Source organism: Oryctolagus cuniculus, chromosome 11 (genome assembly GCF_051225735.1).
Source record: "Oryctolagus cuniculus isolate XC-2025 breed Fujian yellow rabbit chromosome 11, ASM5122573v1, whole genome shotgun sequence".
In the NCBI taxonomy this organism is placed as follows: Eukaryota; Metazoa; Chordata; class Mammalia; order Lagomorpha; family Leporidae; genus Oryctolagus; species Oryctolagus cuniculus.
In genome coordinates, this window is record NC_142877.1 from 107,012,313 (window position 1) to 107,039,113 (window position 26,801).

Below are 26,801 nucleotides of genomic sequence, written 5' to 3' on the forward strand. Positions count from 1 at the left end.
TGCATAACCTGGCAAAGACATTCACAATATATTGTTAAGTGAAAAAAGCAGGTTACAAAACAGTATGCACAATGAACCCATTTTTATAAAAATATACATATTTTGCAAAGTAAAAGGACAAATGATATTTATCAAAATATTAACATTGGTTATTTCAACATAGTAGGAGGCTAGTTGATTCTGCGTAACTACCATCCCTTTTTTTCCTATTTGAAGTTTCTATCATGAAGATTATTTTTAAACAAGGGGGTAGGAGGAAGGGAATTATTACCTAGAGTAGCCAAAATGTGCCCTTACAGGCTCCTGGCAGTCAGTGGGAGACTGCCTCTGCCTTATACATCTGAATGTCCTTCATCACAGACGGCATTCACTCAGACTGCCTTTTAGGCAAAATATACAACAGCAATTTGTGATATTAAAATAAAAAAAATCTACTTCAAGTTAATTATCACCAAAAAGAATAAATGAGAAAATACAAATCCTTACTTTAAAAAAGGAACAACTCAAGTACATACTACTAAATTATACAAAGTTACATTATCTAAGTTTAGTTTATTGCAAAGATCAAGACAGCACACTAGAAGTCATGGCTTCTATTTCACACTGCTCATAGCACTCACTCTGTTCTCATTCTCATTCACTCACCGTGCAAAAGGTCTGTACACATAATGACAGCCAATATTTCTTGGTTCCTATAGTGTAATAGGAAACTTGACATTTCAATAAAAAAAGGTAAGATGAGGACATTTACCATCAGACTATAAAATTCCCCTTCTGGAAGAGGACACTATAATACTTGAAGATATGCTTTGAAAAAAATCATATCAAATAAAAGGGGCACCATTTTAAGGGCTCTAGAACTATGTTAAACTTAAATGAATTCTAACACTCATAATAATGTAACTCAAAAATAAATCTAGTCTTAATGAAAGCTCTAATAAGTAAAACTACATTAACAGGCACAATGAACAGTGTAAACACTGTTAATGGGCACCAAGTTTAACAGGGCAGACAATAATTTCTTCTGCATTCACAATTACTCAGTTATATTTTTTAAAATGGTGCTGCTTTGAATGTTTTACCAAAAAAATCAATTTTAATAAAATATGGCAAATGTAAAAATCTAGCTAGGTTACCATGCAAGATAGTATATATAGCCAAGACAAACTCAAATTTATAATAAAGGCAACTTGCATTCAAATGAACTCTACCCTTATATTTTATTAAAAGGGCAAACATCATGAATTAACCCAGCTGCTTATTTGAATTACAAAAGTAACATGATTCAATATGAAAATAAGAAACTGTCTACAAATCTCTGACAGTAATAAATTGCAATATACAATGCATACAGGAGTCATACAGAGCAACAAACTCTCGTACAAAACAAAAATATTTTAATACCTTTAAAATCCAAATTTTTCTTTAAAATCATTCATGAAAAAGATTCTCAAGTCAGAATTAACACCTCAATTAGTCAAGCATCAGGAAGCTACATTACAGCTATTTAATGTACAAAGAGACATTTTTTCACCAGTCATTTTCTTCTGATGTCTCTGTTCCAGAATCACAGACTCTTGCTTCTCTACACTTCCATCCCATAATTTCTTCAGATCATGAAAACTGAATTTGTTGAACACCAGAAATCTAAGATTACAAAAATTTGAGTAGAATTAGGAAAAAAATAGTTTATAAGTAACATGCATATCATAAACAGTGACTAAAAACAACAGATAATGAAAAATCTGCTTCCTTCTATTTTAATCATTTCTGGTATTTTCCTACAAATTGTCTATGTAAATATAAACATGTCTATATGTATTTTTAACCAGTTATAGAATATTATAGCTAATTTTGTATACTTTGAGAAAACAAAATTTTTAGTAACTTTTATTTCATTACTAATATATTAAAATTACCTGTGTTAAAAATAAATATAATCAACTTTTAAAGTAACTTAAATACAAAGAAGGTACTGTACCTGTTGATATGATGTTGTATAAACCATAACATTTTGTTGTTGACCATCTGCAGTTATTAAGCCAGCTGGTAATTGGTTAGCTAAGACAAAAAAAAAAAGTTAGAGGAAAAAAAATCCCATCTACTTTCTCAGACTGAACCTTAAGGTTATGCCATTGATGTCTCCTTGCAATCTGGCCTCTTATTTAATGTGGGTAAAATCATAAACCTAACATTTTTCCATTCTAAAATGTTCCCTAATATGCTAAAGCACATTTTTTTCTATTGTATTTTTCAATTTTCTGAATCCTCGCCCATTGTACCAATCTCAGAAACATGGGAAGGAGTGTCTGATTCATGTGAGGCCTACACCACACAGTGAGGGTGAGCTGGGCGCTGACTTAAACACATACATACATATGTGACTTATGAGAAATATGTTTACCACATACCTTTCATTTCACCAATGACAATGATAGCCAATTTTTAAATAAGAGGCCTTAGCTCAAACTTATTTAAACCACAAGATTTTGTATAACAAACTATGATTCTCATTATTTCTATTTCACATGACTTTTAACCAAAAACTAGGAGCTATGGAAAATCAGTAAAAGATTATAATGTGTGTAGAATTAAAATTTTCTACACTTATTATCTACTGATTTCAAATACATGAGTATGAACTAATAAGTATTCAAAATAGTACAATGTCAAAATACTCAGTGCAGCTAGTCCAAAAATAACACCTCCAACATTTCGTATGAATCACTGCTGACAATCTGCAAGACTTGTATCATAACACTGCTTACTGAATGCCTCCTCTGTAAGCTCTTCACTTAGTCCATCTGTAGCTGTGACTGCTCCACCAATTCCTTTCTCTCCTTTCATAGCCTGGGGAAGGAAAATGAAAAACAAAAACAAAAATTTAAAAGGTAGTCACTGGTAGTCAAATCAAAGTTTCCAAAATGAGACTGCTTATTTACTGCCTAAAATTAGGAGCTTCTATTATTACAAACACTAAACAGTATTTATTACCACTTCCAGGTAATTACATGAGGAAGCCCTTAAAATACCTTTTATATTAGCAGTAATCATTATAACACAGTGTCAGTAATGACCTAGAAAACCTTAAGGATTTATGGATAAAAATAAATTATTCTAATTCCAAACCACATTAAAGGAATACAGAATAATATATTTTATTTATTTACTTATTTTTATTTAAAGATTTATTTATTTATTTGAAAAGCAGAGTTACAAGGGAGAGCTAGAGAGAGACGGTGATATTCCATCAACTGGTTCACTCCCCAAATAGCTGCAATGGATGGAGCTGAGCCAATCCGAGGCCAGAGGATTCCCCATGTGGGTACAGGGGCCCAAACACTTGGGCCATCCTCTGCTGCCCGCTGGGGCACACCAGCAGGGAGCTGGATCGGAAGTGGAACAGCCAGAGCTCAAACTGGTGTCCACATGGGTGGCTGGCATCACATGCCACAGTGCCAGGCCCAGAGTAATACATTTTAAAAGTTTAAATAAATAATGAATCTTGTATTGTTCAAAGCCAACAAAGGACATCTTACTTACCTCTCTGAATTTCTGAAGGTACAATTTCAGAGGTTCCACATAACTGTCAAAGCCCAAGGTGGACATGGCAAAGAGAATGTCTTCTCCATTGATTGTCTTCCGTTTTTCTTGATGGCACCTTTCACTTGCTTCAGATGTTATAAAGCTAATGAACTCACTCACACATTCTTGAACACATTCTTTGGCATCTTTTGCAATCTGAAGAGAAAAAAAAACATAAGAAAATCTGTAGGGGAATATAGCATCACTTTCCTAATAACCTGCAAAATTAAACGGCTATTCAGAAGAATTTATCTCACATGCTACTTCTCTGCCTTAGCATTTTCATGAATAAGAATACCAGGAAAAAAAATTCACAAACTCAAAAACTGAATTCACACACAGCTTAAAAAAAAATGAAACAATGTCATATGGTGACTTTTTGATTTTCTTACTGTTGAGAATATAGTGTCAGGTACAGGTCAAGTTCATTAAAAAGCCTGCCTACAGAAGCACACACCTGCCACCTCATGGTAATTCTTAAGGGCTTGGATCTGAAAATGAAGCTGTAATGGATTAATTATGCAATTCTACAGCCACTTATAACACAAATGACCATCTTCTTGCTAAAGACACTGCCTTTCAACTTGGTGACTATGTTACATCCTGGAGAAAGTCAGTAAGTTACAAAAAAGCAGTCAAGCAAGATAATACCATTTTAATTTCTCCAGTACCCATTTTAAGAAAAAAAGAAACATGGAAATTCATTTTAATAATATACCTTATTTAATCCAATATATCCCAGGTTATGATCACTTAAACATAGAGTTAATTTTAAAGTGAGACATTTGAGTTATTTTCTTCATACTAAGTCTTCAAAATCTGATGTGTTTTATATTTCCAGCATATCTCAACTCAGACCAGCCACATTTCAAGTGCTCAGGAGACACAAGTGGTTAATGGCTACAGAACTAGACAGCACAGGCCTACTCTTTAAGGCCAGAATCAGTAGTTTTTCCTCTAAAACATAAGGAGGACCTCTGAAATTGGAACTTCTCGGTTTCCTGAGGTATTTTAATGGTGTATTTGTTTGTAAGCCTTATTTACCTTCATAAGTACTTTTATAATAAAATGATAGAAAAGGTTACATATGTGAATTTTAATTCAGATCAAGTAATGAGTGACAGTGAGTTTTAAAAGTTACTCTGGGAGCCAGCACCATGGCTCACTAGGCTAATCCTCCGCCTTGCGGTGCCGGCACACCGGGTTCTAGTCCCGGTCGGGGCGCCGGATTCTGTCCCGGTTGCCCCTCTTCCAGGCCAGCTCTCTGCTGTGGCCAGGGAGTGCAGTGGAGGATGGCCCAAGTGCTTGGGCCCTGCACCCCATGGGAGACCAGGATAAGTACTTGGCTCCTGCCATCGGATCAGCGCGGTATGCTGGCCACAGCGCGCCGGCCATTGGAGGGTGAGCCAACGGCAAAAGGAAGACCTTTCTCTCTGTCTCTCTCACTGTCTACTCTGCCTGTCAAAAAAAAAAAAAAAGTTACTCTGGGACCAGGTTTAGTCTAGGAGTTAAGTCACTGAAACCCCGCCCAGTGCCTGGGCTTTTATACTCAGCTCTGACTCCTGACTTCAGCATCCCACTCCTGTGTGCGCTGGGGGGCAGCAGTGATGGTCCAAGCAACTGGGTTCTTTGGCAGATGCACAATGAGCCCCTGGCTCTGCCTTTGGCCCTGGCCGCTGGTTGCTGCGAGCATTTGAGGAGCAAACCAGCAGTTGGGAGCATGCTCTCTGTCTCTATCATTCTGACTCTCAAATAAACTTAAAAAACAAACAAAAAAAAGTTTGAAGACCACCAAACTACTTTAAAAAGAAATCGTACCGGTTGAAAGGTTATGTTGATATCTATAATTATGTAAAATAGTTGTTTGCAAACACCAGAATTTTTAAAGAGATTTTACTACAGTCCAATATAACCTAATTTTGTTGCAACATTATAGAAGTTACAACTTCATATGCCTAAACCCACCAGTGTACCTGTTTTTCGAAACAGAGTTTGAATTCTATTTTACCTGCTTCCAGTGCTGGGAGAGGGCAGCACTTGGGAAGATGACAGAACTGAAGATGGAGCACTGTTCAATAACTGAGTGTGCAGACAAGGGAATATTTGATTTTCTGAAAGGCTGAGTGACTAAAATCAAGACCTGACTGCATCCATTCACAGGTTTACATTCTGCCCTGAAAAAGCTAGTTAAACTTCTCCCCATTACCTTTCCTGTTTGAGGTATGGCATTCTTCATTATCCTAGCCACATTTGCAATTGGAAGATATATATCTTGTTCTCGGAAACTTTCTTTTGAACCATTTGTGTCTTCATGATCATTCATGCTGTCCTCAGTATCTAAGGAAATAAAAATTTTGGATTTAAAGCTTGTCATACTTTTTACTTCAAGAAAGAAAAAACCACCTGCAACAACCTGGAGTGAGAAGCACTGGTGTTCATTTCCTAATTCTGCTCAGGGATTAGCATTTCTTTCCACAGATTTCTCAGGGGCAGAACTGAACCTATTCAGTAACTTCAAACCCACTGACCAAGAAGTCTTTTTCCTCAATCATGCCCATTAAAATTCTACCTACTCATTCTTCAGAAAGCTCAAATAACATCTCCATAATAATTCAAAACTGAGGTTTCATAAAGTACCACATGTGATTATTTTTATTTCTCATTTTCCCTGTTAAGATTTTGCTACTTGATGCCATGGATCAGCTTTGTTTCCCAGGACTTGGAGAGCACCTTCTACAGAGCAAGTGCTCATAAATACTTATTTCATAACTTAGCTATAAAACTTACAGACCATAACCTTAAATATTGCTACCGTGAGAGGTTATGTATCTATACAAAGCCAAGTTTATATAAACTTCTTTAGGTAGTTTATATAAAACTTTTAAAGAAACTTATATAAACTAAGTTTCTTTATATACAGTTTTATAAAACTTTGTATAGAAAAGGACATTCCATGTACAATTTGAGTAGATTTGAGTATCACTAACCCAACTGGATTACTAATATAGTAACTAGTTTTTGAACAAAGGTATAGTGGTGATCCTATTGTTTTATAAAAGTACTTTTTAAAAAAGATTTATTTTTATTTGAAAGGTACAGAGGCACAGTTACAGACAGAGACAGACAGAGAGGGAGGGAGGGAGGGAGAGAGAGACACAGAGAGAGGTCTTCCATCCACTGGTTCACTCCCCAAATGGCCGCAATGGCTAGAACTGAACGAGATCAAAGCTAGGAGTCCAGAGCTCCTTTCTGGTCTCCAACATGGGTGCATGGGCCCCAGCACTTGGGCCATCTTCTGCTGCTTTCCCAGGCATCTTAGCAGGGAGCTGGATCAGCTGGGACACGAACCAGTACCCATAAAGGATGCCAGTGTCACACATGGCGGATTTACCTGCTACGCCACAATGCCTTCCCCAAAAGTACATCTTCAAATTATACAGATTTAAGTATAACTGAGTTTTAATACTCTTTTATGACTAAATAAAGTATCTTGTAAGTAAACTTCCCACTCTTTGTGGACTAAATAATAAACAATGTATTTAGGCTGATACAGGTTGATTCCATTTACATTTTTATGTGTTTAAATGATGTTATAAAATTGAACTTATTTGAATATTTGTTTTAGGGTGAAATAACTATTCCCTTCCTCTCCAGAATTGCTTTCCAAGAATCTCTTTTTAAAATTTCACATATGGAAATGCCACAAAAGGGGCAGGCATCTGATATTACTTGGGATGCCCTCATCTCATATTGGAGTGCCTGCATTTGAGCCCCAGCTCTGCTTCTTTTTTTTTTTTTTTTTTTTTTTGACAGGCAGAGTGGACAGTGAGAGAGAGAGACAGAGAGAAAGGTCTTCCTTTGCCGTTGGTTCACCCTCCAATGGCCGCCACGGCCGGCGCGCTGCAGCCGGCGCACCGCGCTGATCCGATGGCAGGAGCCAGGAGCCAGGTGCTTTTCCTGGTCTCCCATGGGGTGCAGGGCCCAAGCACCTGGGCCATCCTCCACTGCACTCCCGGGCCACAGCAGAGAGCTGGCCTGGAAGAGGGGCAACCGGGACAGAATCCGGCGCCCCAACCGGGACTAGAACCCGGTGTGCCGGCGCCGCTAGGCGGAGGATTAGCCTAGTGAGCCGCGGCGCCGGCCCCAGCTCTGCTTCTAACTCCAGTTTCCTGCTAATGCACACCCTAGGAGGCGACAGATGACAGCTCAGTACCCAGGTCTTGCCACCCAGGTTGGAGACCCGGGTTGAAGGCTAGGCTCCGGGATTCAGTCTGGGCCCAGGCCCAGATATTGTAGACCTTTAGGGAGTAAACCTAGATGGGATATCTCTCTCTATCTCTGTTTTTCTATCTTTCAAGTAAATAAACATTTTTAAAATTAAAATCTTAAAAAATTTTAAAGTAAAATTTTAAAAAATTAAAATTAAAAAATTTAATTTAAAATTAATTTTAAAACTTTTTTTTTAAAGATTTATTTATTTATTTGAAAGTCAGAGTTACCCAGAGAGAGGAAAGGCAAAGACAGAGTCAGATCTTCCATCTGAGGGTTCACTCCCCAATTGGCTGCAACGGCAGGAGCTACACCAATCCAAAGCCAGGAGCCAGGAGCTTCCGGGTCTCCCACGTGGGTGCAACGGTCCAAGGACTTGGGCCATCTTCTACTGCTTTCCCAGGCCATAGCAGAGAGCTGGACTGGAGCAGCCAGGTCTCGAATGGGTGCCCATATGGGATGCTAGCGCTTCAGGCTAGGGCGTTAACCCACTGCGCCACAGCACTGGCCCCAATTTTAAAACTTTTAAGATGGTACAAAAGTAAGTTATTTCTGATAGGTCAACATAATACTACTATTCTAATCTCTGACATAGTTAAAGGTAATACTGAGTGAAAAACAAAAATAAGTATGTACGTAAGTCCTAAAAATACACCTAGCAATTTAACTCACCCTCTAAAGAACTATTTTTATTAGTCTATTAAGTATTAATCATATTTATTAAATAGGAAATCAGTAACAAATTTTAAAAGACACTATACAAGTTTTTTAAAAAGGCATACTTTTACAAATTCCTTTCTGGGACTTGAACTGTTTTGAAGACTATTTTTAATATAGCATGTTAGACCTTTTTCAACGTTCATGATCTGTGACTAAAGTTGCTAACTGTTCTGTAAAGACAAAAGTAACCTAGAACATCATATTTAATACAATTCTCCTTCCTAACTGTTTCTACTTGTGAACTGGTTTCAGAGGGGCCTCTTACCATCGTGAGGCTGTATCACGTAGTGGCTCCCGCCAATGTAGTCTGCAGAAATTCCCAGTTGAGAAGCATCTGTGGTCGAACTGTCACCGTCCATCTAGGAGGAAAAAAAGATTTCTAATTCTCTTCAGTGAGGGCTGCGCTGAAATACATAACAGATTCAGGCTCATAAACTGTCATTACGATGGGTCAAATACATCTTTCACAGCTTTAAACTCTTTAGGAGAAAACATATGTCTTCCTTTGGAAACTGTTTAATAATTCGGTTCTCTTATCCATCTTCCACAAGTGATAAGCATAGAGCCCTAAGAAACAAAAGAAAATGACTCTAAAGCATTAGCCTCTTTCTTTTCAACTGCCTGCTCCTCAAATACAGTACAGATCACTCTGACACAGAACTGAACTCACCCCTGGAATGACGGTCAAAGCCTAGCTCAGTTAACTGCAAGTCATCGCTGCTCCTCACTTTCAGCTCTTCTGCTAAGGCTGATATTCCTGGGCAAACCCTTTTGTTTTTGCTGCAAACCTTTGTTGTCCCTCAGAAGACCCAAAATAGACTACGTCTCAGTTCACACGGCTGCTTCGTGTAGGAAGCACGTGAATTCCCCAACAGTTCTATACGTGTGCGATCCAAATGCACACCCTCATTTTGAATAAGCCCATCACCTCCGATTCTAGTCAAAGGTTAATTTTCCCTCTTCTCCTCAAACTTTGTTTTTTAAAAAGGGAGAGGGGAGAGGGGAGGAGAGAAGCCTGGAGATGTGCATATGAAGATAGGAAAATTATAATCACAGACAAGAATGAGCGTTAAAATGACAATTTTACAAGAAGCCTGCTTAGTTAATTTTGCTTAAACAGAATTCCAAGAGGGAAATTCCGGAGTGAACAGAATTCTGAACTGTTCTGAACTGGCCCCAACCTGTTTCACCAACATAGCAGATCTCAGGCTTTCGAAAGCTTTGCGAATGCTGCCATTCACCACCATGAAGGGCCTGGCTGTTTGTGAGTAGGAAAATTTTAAATACATTATCTGAATCAGAAGTGTTGCATACATTAAGAATAACTTATGCATGCTTTCAGGCCAATGAGATAAGGGTTAGTAAGACCCCAGTCCAGATTATTAATTGCAGTGTTTTAGTCCCTGTAGAACACATGTCCTCTTCCCCATCTCTGTTGGGGTTTTATCTAATACCATGTACTGGGCGAGTTTCCAAGTCTTTGATAACATGACATTTCTTTCATGGATCTGCTGACTGTGATGTCTAATTTAATTGTAGATACACATTTCCATAATTTATATGGTTGTTTTAAGGAGGTAGAAAACAGAATTCATATACCTTCAATACACTGATTTATTGCTACTTTTTTCTTACTCTAAGAAGTAAACAAAGTCAGTCAGCTGACTCTGGCTCTCCCAGTGATCCCTGAAACCAAGAGGCCCTGTGTGTTCAATGAGTTCAATGGAAATAACAACACTACCTTTCAGATCCCAAACTAAAACAACTCCATGTGAAACACTACCCAAATATAATATGCCATTTTGATCCAAAATTGTGAACGAGATACTAGGAGGGTAGTTAGTGAGCATGATGATGAATTAATATTTGCTATGAAAGAGTGGTAAATTAGGAGAGCTTGGACTATCTTTTAAGAGTAATTCATTTGAACAGCCAAGTTAGAGAGGGAGAGGAAGAGAGAGCGAGAAATCAACTGATCGTCCACGCTCTAGTTCACTCCCCAAATGGCCGCAACAGCCAGTACCTGGCCAGGTTGAAGCCAGCAGTCAGGAACTCCATCCCTGTCTCCCCTGGGTGCAGGGCACTGTACTGGGGCCATTTCCCACCATCTCCCAGGTGCGCAGCAGGAGCCAGGTCAGAAGTGGAGCAGTGGGGACCAGAACCAGCGCCCACATGGGATGCCAGCTCAACTGCTGTGCCACAGCACTGGCACCCAGCTGAATATTTTTTGTAATGATGAAAGGAAGATCAAGGTACAAAGACACAGAACCAAAATAGTTGTATCAGAACCTACAAATGGAAACAAATCTTTTTGCGGGGTGAGAGTTGGGTAATACTGCAAATTCTTTGCTGAACTAATGTCCACAAGATACCATGAGTCTTTTTTTTTTTTTAATTTATTTTTTATTTGAAAGGCAGAGTTACAGAGAGACAGAGACGGAGAGAGAGAGAGAGAGAGAGAGAGAGGTCTTCCATCCACTGGTTCACGCCCCAAATGGCCACAATGGCCTGAGCTGTACCAATCCAAAGCCAGGAGCCAGGAGCTTCCTCCAGGTCTCCCAGGCCGGTGCAGGGGCCCAAGCACTTGAGCCATCTTCTACTGCTTTCCTAGGCCATAGCAGAGAGCTGGATCTGAAGTAGAACAGCCAGGACTAGAACTGGCACCCATATGGGATTAAAATTTAAAAAATTACCAGCTTTGCCAGTGCTGGCCCACCATGATTCTTTTACAATTAACTAATGAACAAGACATTATTAAAATACCAGGGAGGGGCCAGCGCCGTGGCGTAGTGGGTAAGGTTGCCGCCTGCAGTGCCGGCATCCCATATGGGCACCGGTTTGAGTTCCGGCCACTCCACTTCTGATCCAGTTCTCTGCTGTGGCCTGGGAAAGCAGTAGAAAATGGCCCAAGTCCTTGAGCCCCCGCACCCGTGTGGGAGACTTGAAAGAAGTTCCTGGCTCCTGGCTTCGGATCAGTGCAGCTCCAGTCGTTGCGGCCATCTGGGGAGTGAACCAGGGGATGGAAGACCTCTCTCTCTCTCTCTCTTCTCCTTCTCTTTCTAACTCTTTCAAGTAAATAAATAAAAAATCTAAGAAAAAAAAGATTTATAAAAAAAAATACCAGGGAAACCTGAGATGAATTAATTTATAAATATAACACAAAGTATTAAAGGTAAAACATTTAAACCATGCTATTTTGTCATACCCTGGAATTAGTAGCAAGATTATAATTTGGATTAATAGCCTTAGCCTCTGTAAACCTGTCTTCTAAAAATTGATGGGTATTTCACAGAATTGTCAAAATTAAAGACTAGGAAGCTGTCCAGGGCAATGCCTGACCTGTAGTGCACTCTAGAAATGGGTCTCTTCCTCTCCTGAAGGGAAGCCACACACTGTCCACTTAACCATGTGTCTGGTTCCACAGTTTTAGCTTCTTCGGCATTTCACTTTTCGTCTTCCTTTCTTTCTACCATTAAAATTTTTTTTTCAATTCCAATTTTTCCTTTCCTTCTGCAATCTGATTCATCATATTCTGCAATTCAAAAATGACTGTTCCAGGACTGGTGCTGTGGTGCAGCGGGTGAAGCTACCGCCTGCACTGCCGGCATCTCATATGGGTGCCAGTTAGAGTCCTGGCTGCTCCTCTTCCCATCCAGTTCTCTGCTATTGCCTGGGAAAGCAGAGGAAGATGGCCCAAGTCCTTGGGCCCTGCACCTGCATGGGAGACCCAGAAGAAGCTCCTGGCTCCTGGCTTTGGATCAGCACAGCTCCAGCTGTTGTAGCCATCAGGGGAGTGAACCAGCGGATGGAAGACCTCTCTCTCCCCCTGCCTCTGCCTCTCTGTAACTCTGCCTTTAAAATAAATAAGTAAATATTTTAAAAAAATGAATGTTCATCATCTTCTGATGCTTTACAATATAAGGGTACTTCAAAAAGTTTATGGAAAAATGGAAGATAAATGGAAGATAAGTCTATTTTAGTGCAAAAACATTTTGAAACCCATGCAGTTTTTCCATTATTATACATTTTCCATGAAGTTTCTGGATTTCAAAATTTTCTGCACCAAAATAAATGTATCTTTTCACTCCATTTTTTCATAGACTTTTTGTTTTTGTTCTGATTTATTTTTATTTATTTGAAAGGCAGAGTGACAGAGAGTGAGAGAAAGAGATCTTCTATCCACTGGTTAATTCCCCAAACACCCGCTTTTGCGAGGACTGGGCCAGGTCAAAGCTAGGAGCCAGGAACTCCATCTAGGTCTCCCACGTGAGTGGCTGGGGCCCGTGTACTGGGCCATCTTCTGTTGCCTTCCAAGACACATTAGCTAGGAGCTTGTCCATTAACTGAGCAGCCAGCACTCAAATCAGCAGTCTGTCCAATATGGAGTGCCCACACTGCAGGCAGTGGCTTACCCAGCTGCAAAACAACATTGGCTCCTCAAAAACTTTTTTTTAATGATTATTTATTTATTTGAAAGAGTTACACAGAGAAGCAGCAGCAGAGAGAGGTCTTCCGTCCGCTGGTTTACTCCCCAATTAGCTGCAACGGCCGGAGCTGGGCCAATCCGAAGCCAGAGCTTCTTCTGGGTCTCCCACGCAAGTACAGGGACCCAAGGACTTGGGCCATCTTCCACTGCTTTCCCAGGCCATAGCAGAGAACTGGATGGCAAGTGGAGCAGCCGGGTCTTGAACCGGCGCCCATATGGGATGCCAGAATCGCAAGCAGTGGGTTTACCAGCTATACCACAGCGCCGGCCCCAGCACACAAACTTTTTGAAGTACTCTCATATGCCAGCCATTCTCCAACATAAAAGAAATGACGGAAGCAACTTGCCAGATACAGTCCAAAGGTCTTCCTGGGTCCTAAAACCTTCTTATAAAAATGAACAGCAGAGTGCAGACTGTAAGGAAGCTACCAGCAAACATTTACTGAGCGAGCACTTGGCGTTTATCAGGCCCTGCTATTTGCTGGTGCCACAGCAATCAACACACACATCTGCATCTTGCAGAAAAGACAAACGTTAAGTAACCTAGGGGACAGGGGGTGAACAGGGTAGCCTATTAGAACTTCTAGACAACGGGCTCTAGAATCCAATCACCCAGTTTGAATTCTCTGCTACCTACTATCCATGAGACCATGAGCAAGTTGGATGAGAACAGGATTTAAGCCCACATGGCTACTGTACTATTTAGGAGATAAGTTAGCAGGGCTGCCACTGTGACAGAGAGGGTAAAGCTGCCACCTGAAATGCTGGCATCCCATATGGGTGCTGGTTCTGATCCCAGCTCCTCCACTTCCAATCCAGCTCTCTGCTATGGCCTGGGATAGCAGTGGATGATGGCCCAAGTCCTTCAGCTCCTGCACCTGAGACCAAGAAGAAGCTCCTGGCTCCTGGCTTCGGATCAGCCCAGCTCTGGCCAATGCGGCCATTTTGGGGAGTGAACCAGCAGATAGAAGACCTCTCTCTCTCTGCGTCTGCCTTTCAAATAAATATAGAGCAAAAAACCTTAGCATAGCACAGTGGGAATACCCATTAAATGTTATATATAGCACAAAGAATTACAAATAGCTGTTCACGCTACGTGCTAAGAAAAACTGAAGTTTGGAGCTGGCATTGTGGTGTAGCAAGTAAAGCCACCACCTGCTACTCTGGCATCCCATATGGGCACCAGTTCACGTCTCAGCTGCTCCACTTACAGTCCAGCTCCCTGTTAATGTGCCTAGGAAAGCAGCAATGGATGGTCCAAGTGCTTGGGTCCCTGCATCCATGTGGGAGACCTAGAAAAAGCTCCTGGCTCCTGGCTCAGCCCTGGCCATTGCAGCCATTGGGGGGGGGTGAACCAGCAGATGGAAGACCCCTGCCTCTCCCTCTCTCTCTGTGACTTTTTCAAATAAATAAAATAAATATTTATTAAAAAAAGGAAAACTGAAGTTCTGTTACATGCTACCTGAGCTTATTTCAAAAAGATCTCACTAGTGTGAGAGGTCAAGAGAAGCTGTATTAGAAAATGACATTTAACCTGAGACTGAAAGATGAGTATAAATCAGTTAGGCAAAGAAAGGTGGGGGAACAAATGTTCCAGGCGGAGGAAAGAGAAATACAGCACTGGCAGATTCGGAGGAGCCCAGGAGGGGCTAAATCTAGCAGCACTTTATGGACAAAAGCAAATCAAGGGGGGGGCCAACGTTGTGGCGCAGCGGGTTAATGCCCTGGCCTGAAGCGCCGGCATTCCATATGGGCGCCGGTTCTAGTCCTGGCTGCTCCTCTTCCAATCTAGCTCTCTGCTATGGCCTGGGAAAGCAGTGGAAGATGGCCCAAGACCTTGGGTCCCTGCACCCACGTGGGAGACCTGGAATAAGCTTCTGGCTCTTGGCTCTTGGCTCTTGGCTCGTGGCTTCGGATCGGTGTAGCTCCGGCCGTCGAGGCCAATTGGGGAGTGAACCAGCAGATCGAAGACCTCTCTCTCTCTCTCTCTCTCTCTCTCTGCCTCTCCTCTCTCTGTGTAACTCTGACTTTCAAATAGATAAATAAATAAATCTTTAAAAAAAAAAAAGGCAAATCAAGGAAGAATGCAAATCAGATTTCTTTTCTTTTCTTTTTTTTTTTTTTTTTCAAAAGATCACTCTGGCTACCATCTGGTACGGAGAATGACCTGGAGAGGAGCAAGAACAGGGGCAGCAGACCAGTGAGGCTACAATGCTGCGGCTAGGACATGACTTCCGGCAAGGTGATGATCTCTCTCAGCATCTGGCCCAGGGCGGCGGCAGGGGAGAACAAGAGAAGCAGAGCAACCAGACAGCTTGGTAGCAGAGAAAGCCAAGAGGACTGCGCAGAGTTCGAGGAAAGCACAAGGGCACTGCTGGCGTCCTCACGGCTGGGGAGACAGTTCCCACTGCAGGGAAAGGGAGAGCAAGGGGAGAGCAAGGGGAGCCGGCAGTGCAGAGCCTGGAAGCTGAAGTTGGCAGCCACGACTTTGCAGTGACACCGACATGCGCAGCTGTGACGCTTACCTGCCTGGTAAAAGAATGGACAAGAGAATGGTAAAGTGATGACTACTCAGATCCAAGGGAATGGATAAATATGGACAAACAGGACTTAAAGCCCATTAAATTAATGAAACAAATGGTCAACTGGCTAAGTGAGTTAATTTCCTATTTTCAATGTAGCATATTTAAACTATGCTAATAACTTGTTGCACAAATACATTAAGTAGCAACCTCTTTAATATGTTTATAGTCACTGACCACTTTCTAAATATCTCATGCAGTGTTCACAACCTTGTAAAACAGTGAGAAGACGGAGTCTAGGAGGGCAACATTTTGCCCAAGGTGGCACAGTAGAAGGAACTGAAATCCGAAGCTTCAGATACCAGGTTCTTACGGTATTCATTCCTGGTAGTTTTTCCCATAGTCCTGACGTTTCAATTTCCTCTAAATTTTAAGTCTGTGGATTACACACTGAAGACATTCAGGTAGCTTCTCAAACAAGGGCAGTATTTGTAAACTGGTTGGGAGCACTTGCTCCCAGAGACTGCCTGGGTTTGGAGCTTGGCTCCCCATCTGTTAGCTGTGTGAACAACCATACTCTGTTCCAGCCTCCTCCTTTTTAAAATGGATTTGCTATGAGACGTTCCTGTATCAAAAGCTCTTATAAAAGTTGGATACTTACTAAGAACTCAACCAACATAACCTACCATTATGACTGCCCCTTCCAACACAGTTCTCATCATTCCTTGCAGGCACAGAGAGCTTGCTTTCATGGAACTTGGCCTGTTCTTTGTATCATAGTCCTCTTATTTCTTCCAGGACAGGAAGCAACACTTCTCATGGCTAAGGTATCTGCAGTCCTCCTTAAGCATGCTTAGTCTCCCTCACTAACACACAGATGGGCACGGAGACAGAACTGTCCCCTTCTGCCCTGTCATTCTCACCCCGACACACAGTCCTTGCACACCTCTGCGTGCCTACTGAAGCTCCCTCATGCGTGCTTCTTGGCCTAACACAATATGAAAACCACTCTTAAGAGCTGTCGCTGATTTTGCTTTCAGCCTAACTCGCTGTTCGAGGTAGAGCTGGCCCCTGACGGCTCCTCATTTATGCCTAGAATTCTCTGCCCCCCTGAATTCCAATGCAGTATTCTTTCCTCTTTACCCCTAAATTCTCAGTTCCCATCCAAGATGACCGTTTTCTTTCTTCCCTGCCTCTCTTCATGAACTCTTTTATTATCACTTCCATGCATACAAGTCCCAAACCCACAACCAATACCCTGCCTGCCACCCAAGTAGCCCCCACACTGAACCTGTCTGACCACTCCCCGCCCAGGAGGACGGGAGAGAGCACTCCTCTTCCACTTGGGATTCTAAGAATACCGCCAGCCTTCCACTCTTCCAGGCTAAGTATGCCAGTGTCACCTTAGGGTCCCCCACGTCCCTGAAGCCCTACCTCATCTGTTAACTCAGCCAAAATGTCTCCTGGGGCTGCCCCTCCTTTCTGGTTCCTCCAGGATTCCGACCAAATCTGAAGAGTAACCTTCCACGACACTGCTCCTACTGCCCTTGAACCGGTTCCTAAAGTTCTAAATGGTTTCCTGAGTCAAAGCCAGACCTGGTTTTCATGACTTTACCTGGCCTGCTCGCACCTAACCTAAGCAAGCTTCATCTGTGCTGTCTTCAAGGCCCACAAACATCTTAGTGCTACCAAGGATCAACGGAACGCAGGTCTTTGGTTTTAGGAGTGTGGCAACTATGGCTCGAAGCTGTGAATGCCAGGAGATGCAGAGCTAAATACCCAGACAGGCCACGCGCCTTCTCTTCCCGACCTTACCATCCTGTGAAATCTCCATTCAGACCACGCACCTCTGCTCCTCATCCCCTAACTGGTTATTAACTGGTGCCCCCAGGCTTCGGCTGTTGGTGAAACCTTCCAGCGCACCAAATCCCACTCCCCCTTCAAGGCTCCTCCCACCCCGACATTCCCAACTACCCAGGCCCACCAGACCTCGCCTCTCCACCTGCACTGCATTTGGGTCAGCACTTTCCATTCAGCACGCAACTGCCCTCACAGTATTCAACTGGACCAAAGCCGTACCAGCCAAAGAGCCCGTTCCTGGCTGGGACAGGTGGTTTGCCTTGGCGCCTCGCAGCACTTACCGGCCATGGGAAACCCTTCCCATAGGCAAGCAACTGAGAAGGGAGCACAGGGAAGAGCAGAGCCACCATCTGCCTAGACTTGAAAGGTAGCCATCGCGTTAGGAATCTCCAGCACAAATCCACCATAACTTTGTTTCCAGCCAATTACGGTTCAAATCTCATTAACCACCGAAATGGTAAAACATACTTACTGTCATGAAATACTGTCAGAACCGTGGTGCCAGTGGTGCTCAAGAACACCTTTCTAAAAAGGTGTCTAATCTCTGCCCAATTCCAACCTAAAAGATAAACACCTATTAGGAGTAAAAATATAGAGCCTGCAGGCTTACTTTCTAGTACAATTAAAGACAGCATATATAATTTGGGCTACTATTCTTAGTCAATGGAGTACCTGGTATAAAGCGGTGAGAACAGAAATGCAATATAAATGTTTGTTGAATTAGAAGAATTATTTTGGAGAACTTACAGAAAAGATAATTCCACAGCAGGGAAGGGCAGCTTGGTCTTCTAATGTAACCTCAGATTTAGTCAGGTTCATTATAAATAGTCATCACAATACACCCAACAGGGATCACATTCCACAATACACACGAAACCAAAAATTACACATCTAACTACATCTCAAGTGAGCAATATTTCAAATTAACATCCAAGACACAAACACTCCACTTATCAACTCCATTTCTGGTGGTGTTTTTCTTAATGTTTCAGAGTGAGATTTAGGTGTTTTAAGGCTGAGAAAGAGTAAAAAATTATCTCCGAATGGGATACTGTTAAGTATCTCAGATTAGACTGCAAAGATGAGACAGGCTACCCAAGAACACACAAGAAACACCACAATTAAGACCTTTATACTTCTAATTTTGAAGCACCACCATTTTGTACTAAAATTGCATCTGAACAGCACTTCAACCTTAAGGCATAAATAGCTGAATAAATTAGGATCAGTTACAATGTTACAACCTTCACTTCTCATTTGCTGCTCTCCTTTTTTCAAGTGAAACAAGTAGGGAAGGGGACAGAACAAAAACACAGCCTTTCCCCATTAATGCTGAAAGGAGAAGAAATGCAGATAGGCAGTCAAGCAGGAAATTCGGGAAATTACAGACAAAATTGTAGCCACTGAATTGAATCTCTAAAATGCCAGTGAGAGGGTCCAGGCAGCAAAGACCGCCTGACGTCCGCTATAATCTTAAAAAGTAATTTTTAATTTCTTTTCAAATAGTGTCCTCTTTCTAACCCCAAAACCAGCTAGAAAAATTTCTTCTTTGTAGCTAGGAATGTTATTTTTAAGTCTGCCTTTGGAAAAATCTAAATCCTTAGCACACTTGAAGCGCAGGAGCTATATATACTCATGTCTTACTTGGAATGGGGGTGGTGGTGGGAGGTGGAGTGAGCCACACAACCCCACAGTCACTCATCCAAATAGGTGGCTCAATATATATTTAGATGGAATGCATTAAAGAAGAACGCCATCACCTCTAAAGGTATACACTTGGAGAGCTGGTCATGATATATGTAAAAGCTCAAGGGAATGCATACATCTGTTTAATGTTTGGAGAAATGCAAATTTGCATCTAAGAAAAGCAGCAGTCCCTTCCTCCAGGCTCCATTCTCTGGCACCAACATCGTCCCTAAATTAACCTACAGGAGCAGTACAGGGGAGGAATAAGTGGCTTTTTAAGGAATTCTGGTTAAACTTTCAATATTTTATAAATAAAACCCCTACTTATTAATGCCACTGCTATTGATCAGTTTGCCTCCTCCCTAACATTGCTGATCACCTCCACACCCGGAGAGCTGAATCCACACAGGTACAGAACTGGGGAGCCCACGCCGGCCAGGGGTGCCATTTTTTTAGAGGTCGCATGCCAGCTACCTACCCGTGTTTCTAGCATCTTGTTCTAGTACTTCGGGCGAGATTACGATTTGTGGGTGCTCTGGAATTCTTTGTTCTCGGAGACTACCGCTCCGTGAGCCCCTGCACAGCCTCCCGCCTCCCACCAGCGAGGACTGAAACCTCAGTCCAATCCGAACGGCTTCCTTCCCACCTTCGGGGCAAGTCCAGGGACCACAAGCCGCCAGATGGCTGCATTCTTTACGCGCAAACCAGACTGCGGGGACGCCAAAGCCATTCCTTCCTCCCGGGGACCTCGCCGCCTCCCCCACGCAGGTGCGCGGGGTGGCCCGGGGCCCCACCGCCGAGCCCGCGACCTGTCAGCCCCGCACGTGCGGCGCCGACCCCCCGATGGCCCGGCCAGCCCGGCCCCCGCGCCCAACGCCCGTCTCCCGCCCGCCGCGCGGCGCCGGAGTGTGCGGGCAGACAAAGCGGCCGGGCCCGGCCAGGCCCCCGCGGACCGACGAGCGGGAGGCTGGGGGGCGCCCCGCGGGGGCCCGCGCGGCGGCAGAGGCCGAGGGGGCAGGGTCGGGGACCCCCGGGCCGCGCGCCCCCCGCCAGCCGGCCGGCTCCCCGCACAAAATGGAGCCGGCCCGGGGCGCCGCCGCCGGGAGGGGGGCCCCGGCCGTGCCCCGCCGGCAGCCCTCTTCGGCCTCGGGCTCGGAGCTCAACGGCGGCGAGCGGGAGGCGGCCTGGCCCGCGTCCCGCCGCTCCCCGGCCGGCGCACAAAGAGCCGCGCTGCGGCCCCGCGCCCGCTCCCGGCCCGGCAGGCCCGCAGCGGGAGCGGCCTCGCAGGCGCCGGCCCGGCCCGGGTCCGGGCTCCGGCCGGGCGGGCGGGCGGGAGGCGAGTGCCCCCGGCCGCGGCGGCGTTGGCGGCGGGGACGGCGCCGGGAGGAGACGGACATTTCATTCGAGCTAAAGTGGAGTCGGTTTAGGAGCGATCATTGGCCGAAGCGAGACACAAACCTCCAATGCAGCCCTGGTTGGCTCCCGTCTCCAATCGGCTGTTTGGTTGGACAGAAAATGGCTGCGAAGGAACCAGTCCCAGCGCGGAGCCCCGCTTCCAGCACTCGGCCTCCCCTCCCTCCGCCGCGGGCCGCTTCCCTCGGCGCGACACCCTCCCTCCGCACCGCCCGCCCGCCCGCCGCGGCCCCGCCCCCGGCCCCGCCCCGGCCCGCGCGCGCTCCCGTGGCGCGGCGCGGCGCGGTGGGTGGCGGCGGCCGCGGCCGCGCGGCGCGGCTGAGGTGGGCCTTGGAGCGCGGCGGGCGCGGCTGAGGTGCGTCCGGGCGTCCTTCCCGCCGCGTTTCCCGGGGCTGGGCGAAGCGCCGCGGCTCTGGCCGCCGTCCCTTTTGAGCGCCCCACTCCCACACCACGTAGAGGTTCTCCACCGCCCCGGGCGAGCCTACCCGCGCCTGGTTTTTAGAAGGCGGGGAAGCCAAGGACTGACTGAGGCGGCCGCCCAGGGCGACACTCGGGCCCCGGGGGGGATTGGAAGGGAACGCCGGCTGCGCCTCGGGTGTTCCTCGTGTTCCTGTGCGCGCTGCCAGGGGCACCGCGCTCCCTCTGGCTTGGTCCCTGAGCGCGGGTGTCGGCTTCTTCAGGTTTCACCCAGAGACTCAGCCCCCTTCCTCTTGGGGTTCAGTAGGGTGGTCGGACCGCCTGGCCTTGACCGTGAACCTCTGGAGTAGGGTGGTCGGTCCGCCTAGCCTTGACCGTGAACCTCTGGACATTTTTGCGTCCCCTCCCTTCTCCCTCCCCCGGTAGTTTGCGTAGTAGCTGCAACCCGAGCTGTGGCTTTTCCCATTTTGGCTGCCAGAGTCCGTGGCGCATCGTTGCATCTGGGTATCCAGGCTCCTTGACTCTCCGTCTGCAGTATGGGTCGAGCTTCCCTGGCAGCAAACATCACAGAGGGGCCGTGACCCAAGCGGCCACCCAGCCGCCAAGGACAGCAAGATTTCTACACCCAGAGCTGGAAATCACCTTCCCCTTAACTTGCATCGACGAGGGGCCTGGCGCCGTATTCGCCTTTCTAACTTCAGTCCTCTAAGAATCTAAGTGTTTTATTTATAAGACGTCTTAAACATTTCTGGGGCAAGGAAGGAAGCTCCCAATTCCTGCAAGAGAAGCAGCAATGCTACTGTGGAATGGGACGACCTGATTGGAATTCCAGCCTCCCCAACTTACTGGCTTGTGCTGGTGGCCGGATTCCTTTAGCTTTTCATGCTTTATAATGGGAATAAAATCAGCTACTTCTCAGGGTTGTCTGGAGTCGAAGTACACTTAGAAAAAAAGGCCTTCCTCAGCCAAACATTTTAAAAATAAAGTTTATTTGAAGGGCAAAGCAACAGAGACAAGGTGAGGGGAGGAGAAAGGTCTTCCATCTGCTAGTTCACGCCCCAAATGGCTTCAACAGCCAGGACTGGGCCAGGTTGAAGCCAGGAGTCAGGAGCCCCATCTGAGTCTCCCCCATGGGGTAACTGGGGCCCAAATACTTGAGCCGTCTTCTGCCTTTCCAGGCACATCAGCAGGGAGCTGGATAGGAGCAGCCTGGACTCAAACTGGCACTCTGGTATGCGATGCCATATGGGATACCGGCATTGGGAGTGGCGGCTTAACCCATTGTGCTCCAGTGGCAGCCCCAGAGTTGTCTTATTCTAAGATATTTATGTGGTAAGAATTTCAATCTCCATCATACTTTTTTAAACCTATTACATTGTTTTTTTTTTTTTTTTAAGATTTATTTATTTATTTGAAAGAGTTACACAGAGAGAGGAGAGGCAGAGAGAGAGAAAGGTCTTCCATCCGATGGTTCACTCCCCAGTTGGCTGAAACGGCCGGAGCTGTGCCGATCCAAAGCCAGGAGCCAGGTGCTTCTTCCTGGTCTCCCATGCGGGTGCAGGGGCCCAAGCACTTGGGCCATCTTCTACTGCTTTCCCAGGCCATTAGCAGGCAGCTGAATTGGAACAGAAGCATCTGGGTCTCGAACCAGCACCCATATGTGATGCTGGCGCTTCAGGCCAAGGCGTTAACCTGCTGCGCCACAGCGCTGACCCCCTACGTTGGGTTTTTAAATTATTATTATTAATCTGTTTGAGAGACAGGTTCACTCCCCATATGCCCACAACAGCCAGGCCTGGGCTTGTTGGCCAGAGCCAGGAACTGGGAACTCAATTGAAGTCTCCCACATGGTGGCAAGAACCTAAATAGTTGAGTCATCACCACTTCTTCACGGGGTTTGCATTGTCAGGGAGCTGGAATCAGGAGCGAGAACTGGGCTTCAAACCCAGGCACTCCCCTCTGTGGGAGGCAGACATCTTAACTGCTAGGCTAAACACCTACTCCTCCATCAGTCTTCTAGCACTGTCACTTGCCTGAGTTTAACCCCTCCACTGCTCTATGTGTATTCATTAAATGGAGTTTTCAGAATGAAATTAGGTGGTCAAAGGCCAGGAGATATAAACACCAAAGTAACAGCAGCGGGAAAATCGTGATTAATCCACATGCTGGAGGATGAACCAAAAGAGAGGAAGAGGGCTTCTTTCCTGGCGTTACAATGACTTCCTGCCAACGCCGCGGGTCTGTCTACATGCTGAATTCAAGTTCAACAGCAGGCTTTTCCCCGCTCCTGCTGTTTCCCAGGCACTGTACCAAGAACCCCAGGGCTAAGACTGTGGTGAGTCCACACTGCCCTGCAGGCAAACCCCAGGTCTTCCTTCCTGAACAACCTGTGTTCTCTGTGCCTTTCACACTGATAGTCAGGACCCCCAATAGATGTTGCAGTGGTTTAAATATTTGTCCCGCCCCTGAATTCAGGAATTTAGTTCCCAGATACTGAGGGTGGTGTGTAGGCGGGGCCTTTGGGAAGTGATTATATTGGATTATGTCATTAGGGTGGAACCCCATGATTGGGTCTTTGTGGCTTTCATGGAGACCATGGAGACCAAGGTGCTCCTTGTCTCTTGCACATGGTGCCTGGTGCCACCTCGGGATTCTACTGGCAAGAAAACCATCACCAAACCAATAGGACCCACCCAGTCTTGGATTGTAAACATCCCAAACCATGAGCCAGCCGCAGGCATTTGGCACAGCAGTTTGGGTGCCACTTGGGATGCCCACATCCCATATTCAAGTGCCTGAGTTCAAGTCCCAGATTTGTTTCCAGTTCCAGCTTTCTGCTAATGGGAGGCAACATCATGACACAAATACTTGGGTCCCTGCCACCCAGGTGTGAGACCGGCTTGAGTTTCAGGCTTGGCAGTAGCCCAGCCTTGGCTATGGTGGGCATTTGGGGAGTAAACCAGAGGATGGAAGCTGTGAGCTTTCTCTCCCTCTCTCTGTCTCTCTCTCTCTCTCACTCTCCATGTCAAATAAAATGAAAATAAATAAAAATGGTTTAAAAAACAAAACCATGAACCAAAATACATCTCTGTCTTTATATAGGCTGCCTTCCCCGATTATTTCATTCTAGTGCCGAAAAGCTGACAGGTGTTACCCACTTTTCGTGACTACATGCATCACTGGACAGTGATAAAACAGCATCCCTAGAGGGACGAGGACTGCCCAGCTGGGTGTCCCTGTGTGGCTTCAGGCAGGCCTCAGAACGGGCCCAGGCAGACTGATGGATCTGTCACGGTGTTGTCTCCATTCCCAGCTTCCTGCCCCTGCTCTTCCCACTCTGTTCCCCAGGTATTCTCCGCACCGAGGCCTGCAGGGCTCAGCTTCTGCTTCCTTCTCCCTCCCGGCGTGTGCCCTGCCCCACCCACTCACCACTCTCGACCCACCCCCACCCCCCGCCCCGGCCTTGCCTTGCCCCCTACACAGGAGGCTCTCCTCTTCAGGACCACACTGTGTTCACTGTCATGCGCTTTGGCTAATTGGATCATCTTGTTCTTTGTTATCCATAAAGAATCCTGAAGGGGACGACTTCTTGCTCCCTCTACCACCACCAGGATGCCACTGGGACTCCGGCCACATCTCCTCCCTTCAAGATGGCTGCAGTGTCTCCCGCTTCCACGCCGGCCGGCACAGCAGCCAGGTTCTCAGATCCGCTGAACCTGTAAGTCAGATCCTGTGCCTGCTCCGCCCCGATAGCCTCCGGTAACTCTCCATTTCTCTCAGAGTAAGACAGAGATTGGCAAGTTCTTTCATTCCAAGTTGAACAAAAGAAAAGACCGATGGTTCTTTGGCAGAGGTGACAGGTGATGGCCAGAATCTGTTTTAATCGATCAGTGCCCGTCTCCCCATGTGGTGCCGTGTTGCTGAAAGCGAGCTGGTGAGCCCCCGGCTGAACGTCAGGTGGTCTCCAAGCAGCCCAGCTGTTGTGAGTCCACCAACCTGGGAACCCCAGGCTTTCCCCAGCCCTGCTCAAGAACGACGGGTTTCTTGGCCCAGCACAGCTGTCCTATGCTCGGAAGAAATACACTCAGGGGTGGGCCTTTGGCCTAGCGGTTAGGACGCTGATGAAGAAGCCCATGTAGGGGCCCAGCAGGGTAAGCCGCCACCTGAGTCATCAGCATCCCGCACCAGAGTGCCAATCTGAGTCTCAGCTGCTCTGCTTTCAACCCAGGACTCTGTTAATACGCCTGAGAAAGCATAGGATGGCCCCAGGGCTTGGGTCCCTGCCACCAATGTGAGAGACCCAGATGAAGTTCCTTGCTCCAGGCTAGCCCATCCCTGGCTGTTGCAGCCATCTGGGGAGTGAACCAGCAGAGGGAAGATCTCTGTGTCTGTCTGTCTGTCTCTCTCTCTCTCTCTGTCATTTTTCAAATAAATAAATAGTCTTTTTTTAAAAAAAAAAAAAAAAAAAGGTTGCCTACATCCCATATCCGTGTTGGACTGCCTGGGTTTGATTCCTGGTTCTGGTCTCCAGTTCCAGTTAATGCAGACTATGGGAGGCAGCAGTAATGGCTCACGTAGTTGGGTCCCTGCTACCCATGTAGAAGACCTGGATCGAGTTTCTGACCCTGTGTCCATCCCAGCCATTGCAGGCATTTGGGGAGTAGACCAACAGAGGATGGGAGCTGGCTCTCCTCTGCATAAATAATTTTTAAAAAGTAAAAAAGAGAGGCCAGAGTTGTGGCGTAGCGAGTTAAACCACTGCCTGTGGTGCCTGCGTCCCATATTAGCACTGATTCCAATCCAGGTTGCTCCACTTCTGCTCCTTCTCCCTGCTAATTCACCGGGGAAGGCTCCTGTCATCCATGTGGGAGACAAGGGTGGAGCTGCTTCAGCCTGGCCCATACTCAGCCCTTGTGGTCATTTTGGAAGTGAACCAACAAATGATTCTTCCTCTCTTTCTCTCTGTAACTCTGCCTTTCAAGTACATAAATAAACCTTTATTGAAAATTAAAGAAATATATTCAGTGCATTTGATTTCTTTAACAGGTGAATGATGGCCGCTTCATTAGACAAGACTCCGTGGGATCTATGATCCTCCCTCCCCATTCCCCCCTGTAACCTTATCTCCTCCTGTCCTTTCTCCTTTGCTCACTCTATTCCTTGCAGCCCTTGCTTCTGTCAGGGGCACCCCTGCCTCAGGGCCTTTGCACTGACTGTAACATCTGCCTAGTACCTTAGTTGCTTAGATATCCACATAACTCATCACTCCCTCATTTCCCTCTGTGTCCTGGAGACCAACCTAAATCAGTCACCTACAAGCTGCAGTTCCACCTACCTACCCCACTCTCCCTTCACTGCTTTTTTTTTTTTTTTCAAATAATACCACACTCTAACATACTGTATAATTTCCTTATTTCTTACATTTATGGTTTCTCATCCATCTCCTCCTACTAGAATGTAAGCTGTGTGAGGACTAGGAATTGTGCTTGTTTTGATAAGGAATGAGACCAAGTATCTGAAATAGCACCCAGAATGTAGTAGGTGCTCCATAAATATTTGTTGAATAAATGGACTTTGAATATTTTATGTATTTGGAATATAAACTTAGTGCAAAGACCTGGTGTTCACTGATGTGTTTGCAGGGTTTAGCCCATAAAGTCTCCATTGCTGTCTGTTGAATTATTACATGAGCAGGCATTGAAGAAAATGATTTTAAAGCTGAATATATAAATAAGCCTGAAATTACCAAAGCCTTACACGCCACCTTCCTCTATAGAAACACCACTAATCCTGGGAGAAAGAAAAAGAAACACCACTAAAGAAAGAAACACCGCATAATCACC

At 45.5% G+C, this 26,801-nt stretch overlaps 3 protein-coding genes across 14 annotated transcripts in view; 2 read left to right on the forward strand and 1 right to left on the reverse strand.

Moving 5' to 3' along the window:
* The window catches only part of HCFC2 (host cell factor C2), an 86,402-nt gene extending 70,689 nt beyond the window's left edge, over nt 1–15,713 (forward strand). The window contains exon 16 of one of the 2 annotated variants that reach the window (XM_008257001.5): nt 15,194–15,713. In XM_008257001.5, the coding sequence (XP_008255223.1) occupies nt 15,194–15,264 (71 nt within the window). In that variant the 3' untranslated portion in view covers nt 15,265–15,713. Of the gene's footprint in view, nt 1–4,426; nt 4,665–15,193 lie in introns of those variants that run through there. The other variant, XM_089308899.1, reaches the window with a different exon arrangement.
* NFYB (nuclear transcription factor Y subunit beta) lies at nt 5–20,774 on the reverse strand. 10 transcript variants are annotated; one of them, XM_051845857.2, is made up of 8 exons: nt 20,587–20,774; nt 17,915–18,001; nt 8,840–8,933; nt 5,792–5,922; nt 3,544–3,741; nt 2,769–2,850; nt 1,982–2,061; nt 5–1,647 (listed from the first exon to the last, which is right to left on the reverse strand). In XM_051845857.2, the coding sequence occupies exons 2-8, from the start codon at nt 17,918–17,920 to the stop codon at nt 1,615–1,617; spliced, it is 624 nt and encodes a 207-aa protein (XP_051701817.1). In that variant the 5' UTR covers nt 17,921–18,001; nt 20,587–20,774; the 3' UTR covers nt 5–1,614. The 10 variants fall into 10 exon arrangements, with proteins under 10 accessions (XP_051701817.1, XP_051701823.1, XP_089165027.1 ...); XM_051845863.3 differs by having other exon boundaries at nt 8,840–8,953; nt 20,587–20,724; XM_089308901.1 differs by having other exon boundaries at nt 8,840–8,978; nt 20,587–20,724.
* On the forward strand, nt 20,592–26,544 carry LOC127491072 (uncharacterized). 2 transcript variants are annotated; one of them, XR_016216993.1, is made up of 4 exons: nt 20,808–20,896; nt 22,137–22,290; nt 24,527–24,676; nt 26,005–26,544. XR_016216993.1 is itself a non-coding variant. In XM_089308904.1 (3 exons), exons 1-3 carry the CDS (start codon nt 20,592–20,594, stop codon nt 26,006–26,008), a joined length of 459 nt encoding a protein of 152 aa, XP_089165030.1. In that variant the 3' UTR covers nt 26,009–26,544. The 2 variants fall into 2 exon arrangements, 1 of the variants encoding a protein (XP_089165030.1); XM_089308904.1 differs by lacking the exon at nt 22,137–22,290 and having other exon boundaries at nt 20,592–20,896.
* The last annotated feature ends 257 nt before the right edge of the window (nt 26,545–26,801 follow it).